Below are 3,343 nucleotides of genomic sequence, written 5' to 3' on the forward strand. Positions count from 1 at the left end.
CTCCCTTGGGGTGGGGGAGTCCAAAATTAGAGGACATAGGTTTAAGGTTAATGGCAAATGGAGTTTAATATAGATAAGTGTGAGGTCTTACATTTTGTATAGTCAAATCAAGGTAGGAATTACATGGTGAATGGTAGGACCTTAAGGGGTGCAGTGGAACAGAGGGATCTTGGAGTACATGTTCACAGTTCTCTGGAAGTGGAGTCACAGGTAGAAATTTTTGGCACACTGGCCCTCATCAGTCATGGCATTCAGTATAAAATACCGAATTAGAGCCGAGATAAGCACCAAATAATAACACATACCAACAAGCACCAAATCTGTTTCATATGCAGTATTTCAAAACAAGAGATGTCGGGGTGCAGGTTCATAGCTCCTAGAAAGTGGAGTCATGGGTAGACAGGGCAGTGAAGAAGACTTTCGGCATGCTTGCTTTCATCAGTCAGAGCACTGAGTACAGGAGTTGGGATGAATTGTTGCAGCTGTCACAGATTCCACACAACAATAACAAGACGTGACCCTGCCCTCCCTTGACTGACTGTCCCTTTGCATATCATGGGGAAGACACCCCTTTAATTGTGATGATCAGGAAACATGCCATCCTTCAAAAAAAGGGCTGCGTTCACAAATATTTGGACAGAGGAAGGAAGTTGCAGTCTGGGTGAAGATCAATCTTCATTCAGAGAGGGAAAGGAAGAGCAGCAGCAGCTTCAGAAGTTGTTCCTGGGCTTGTAATATCGTACTGCAGCATATTGTAGATCTTCAGTAAGAGTGTCAATACTGCACTAAAGAGGTCTATTCAGCAACTTGAGTCCATGTGAACTCTTCGTGGAGGTATGCAGTCTGCCCCATAACCCTGTTGGTTTACAGTTACATATAGATCGACACAAAGATCTTTGGGATTGAGAGGAAAGAATGTTCCACAGTAACTAGAATTACGTTCAGATTTTCTATCATGAACTGACTGTGATGACCTTTACAATCACTTCACTGGAATATTACAAGAGAAGAATTTGGCGGTAGAAATCTCAGACCAAACATCACATCAAAGTCTGACAGTCACTTGATTCACGAGGACGTGGATATTGATGGCCTTGAAAACAAAGGGGAAAAGGTCTGTCAGCTTAGTTAGGTTTTAAACGTCAGTGTGACTGGAAACTCTAAGAGTCTCGCATACCCTCACACCAGAGTAGTGACTGGAACAAGCTTTACAGACTGAATGAGAGTTTTCCAATTATCAGAGGATTCACCAGTAACACCACACACATGCTGTAAGCGTGAGAGAACTTTCAACTGATTGTTATGGTCTGAGACAGACAAGGGCACCCGCACCATGGAGAAACCGTGGAAATGTGGGGAGTATGGGAATGGTTTCCCTTCGCCATCGACACTGGAAATTCATCGACGTTTGCACACCGGGCAGCGGCTGTTCACCTGCACTCAGTGCAGGAAAGGCTTCACTCAGTTACACCACCTCCTGGCCCTCCAGTGTGTCCACACCAGCAAGAACCCGTTCATCTGCCCCGTGTGTGGGCAGGACTTCACTCAGTCACACCACCTACTGCCGCACCAGCGTATGTACACCGGGGAGAAACTGTTTTCCTGCTCCGTGTGCGGGAAGGGCTACACCCAGTCGTATCACCTGATGCTCAGCTTCCGCGTCCACACTGAGGGGAAGCCGTTCACCTGTCCCGTGTGGAGCAATGACTTCTGTGATTCCTCCATCCTGCGCAAACACCAGCATATCCACACCAAGGAGCGGCCGTTCACCCGTCCAGTGTATGGAAAGGACTTCACCCAGTCGTGCAACTTGTGGAGACACCAGCAACTTCACAAGTGAGATGGCGCAGGGATTCGGGTTGGACTCTGCTGTTACCCCTGCTGAGAGTCACACCATGAACCCTGTTTAGTGGGTGAAGTGGGAGGGGTAAGGGGTTCCTTTATGCTGACTGGCCGCTCTCTCACCCACTTTACTTCCAGTGGGGGCTGATGCTCTCTGAGACTGGGATTGCACATTCCCTACGGAAACAGTCCACAGAAACGGCTGAAGTGCAAGTAGATCTGAAATAGATACATTTGTCTCTGTCCCATTGAGTCTCCAGCACAGTCGATCCAATTGGCCACTATCAGTGCTTATGCTCCACCTGAGCCTCCACCCACCCCTTCATCAGCATACAGGTATCCCCTGCTTTTTGAAAGTTCACTTTACCCCCTAACCCCTCCCCGCCCAAGCCTGTGCCAATTCTTAATCCTAACTTAGACCTGTTATTTATTGCCGATGCATGGTTTCTGTCCCTGTATTCACCTCCCATTCATGTGTCTGTCCAGATACACCTTAAGTGTTGCTAAGGTGCTTCTTTCCACTACGTCCACTGGCAGTTCATTCCAGGCATCCACCATCCAACTGTGTGAAAACTCTTCCCTTTCAATTCTCCCCCTGACTGTCCCCCTCTCGCCTTGAACTTGTGCCCTCTTGGAGTTGGCTTTTCCACCCTGGGGGTGGGTGGGGGTAGCCTCTGACTATCTAACAGACTATCTGGCCCAACACCAAACATCCAAAGAATAATCCACACAGACGGGCAATTTAAGCACGGACAATCCAACTTAACCTGCCAATCCCTGGGCATTGGGGTAATTTAGCATAGCCACTCCACCCTAACCCACACATTTGGATTGTGAGAGGAAACCGGAGGAAACCCATATCGACACAGGGAGAATGTGCAAACTCCACACAGACAGTGACCTGGGAATGAAATCGAACCAGTTTCCCTGGCGCTGTGAGGCATCAATGCTAATGATTGAGCCACCACGCCCCCCCCCCCCCATCATTTTGTTGAGGTCATCTCTCTGCCCCATGTTCACAGTGAAAATAATCCAGGTTTATCCCACTCTGTTCTCATAATGAGACATCCAGACCACGCAGTGTCCGAGTTAACTTTCTCTATACCCTCTCCCAGAGCATCCATGTCCTTCTGGTAGTGTAGGGACCAGAACTGCACGCAATATTCTGAATGTGACCGGAATAAATAGCTGTAACATAACTCGCCAACTCTTGCACTCAAGGCAAACGTGCTGTGTGCCTTCTTGATCACGTTACCCGCCTGTATTGCCACTTTTGGAGATCTATATGGCCAGATCCCTCTGTATGCCAGTGCTTCTATGTGGTCTGAAATATATCGTACAATTCTTGTATTTCCTATGTATCTGTATCCAGCTTCACTTTAATTGTGTTCCACTCTTTATCTCTTTTCCCCCATTCTCACCCCTCCACACATCAGCATATGATAAGATTATTGGAGCAGAAATTATGTCATTCAGCCCATTGAGTCTGCTCCACCATTCA

The 3,343-nt window shown here is 47.6% G+C and overlaps 1 protein-coding gene across 1 annotated transcript; it reads left to right on the top strand.

Moving 5' to 3' along the window:
- Positions 1–1,333: 1,333 nt before the first annotated feature.
- LOC122545657 (zinc finger protein 239-like) lies at positions 1,334–1,840 on the top strand. Its single transcript, XM_043684612.1, has one exon. It carries the CDS (start codon positions 1,334–1,336, stop codon positions 1,838–1,840), a length of 507 nt encoding a protein of 168 aa, XP_043540547.1.
- The last annotated feature ends 1,503 nt before the right edge of the window (positions 1,841–3,343 follow it).

Source organism: Chiloscyllium plagiosum, unplaced genomic scaffold (genome assembly GCF_004010195.1).
Source record: "Chiloscyllium plagiosum isolate BGI_BamShark_2017 unplaced genomic scaffold, ASM401019v2 scaf_89774, whole genome shotgun sequence".
NCBI lineage: Eukaryota > Metazoa > Chordata > Chondrichthyes > Orectolobiformes > Hemiscylliidae > Chiloscyllium > Chiloscyllium plagiosum.

Bases quoted from the DNA above. Each gene is read 5' to 3' on its own strand.
- LOC122545657 (XM_043684612.1), top strand. From the start codon at position 1,334: ATGGAGAAACCGTGGAAATGTGGGGAGTATGGGAATGGTTTCCCTTCG.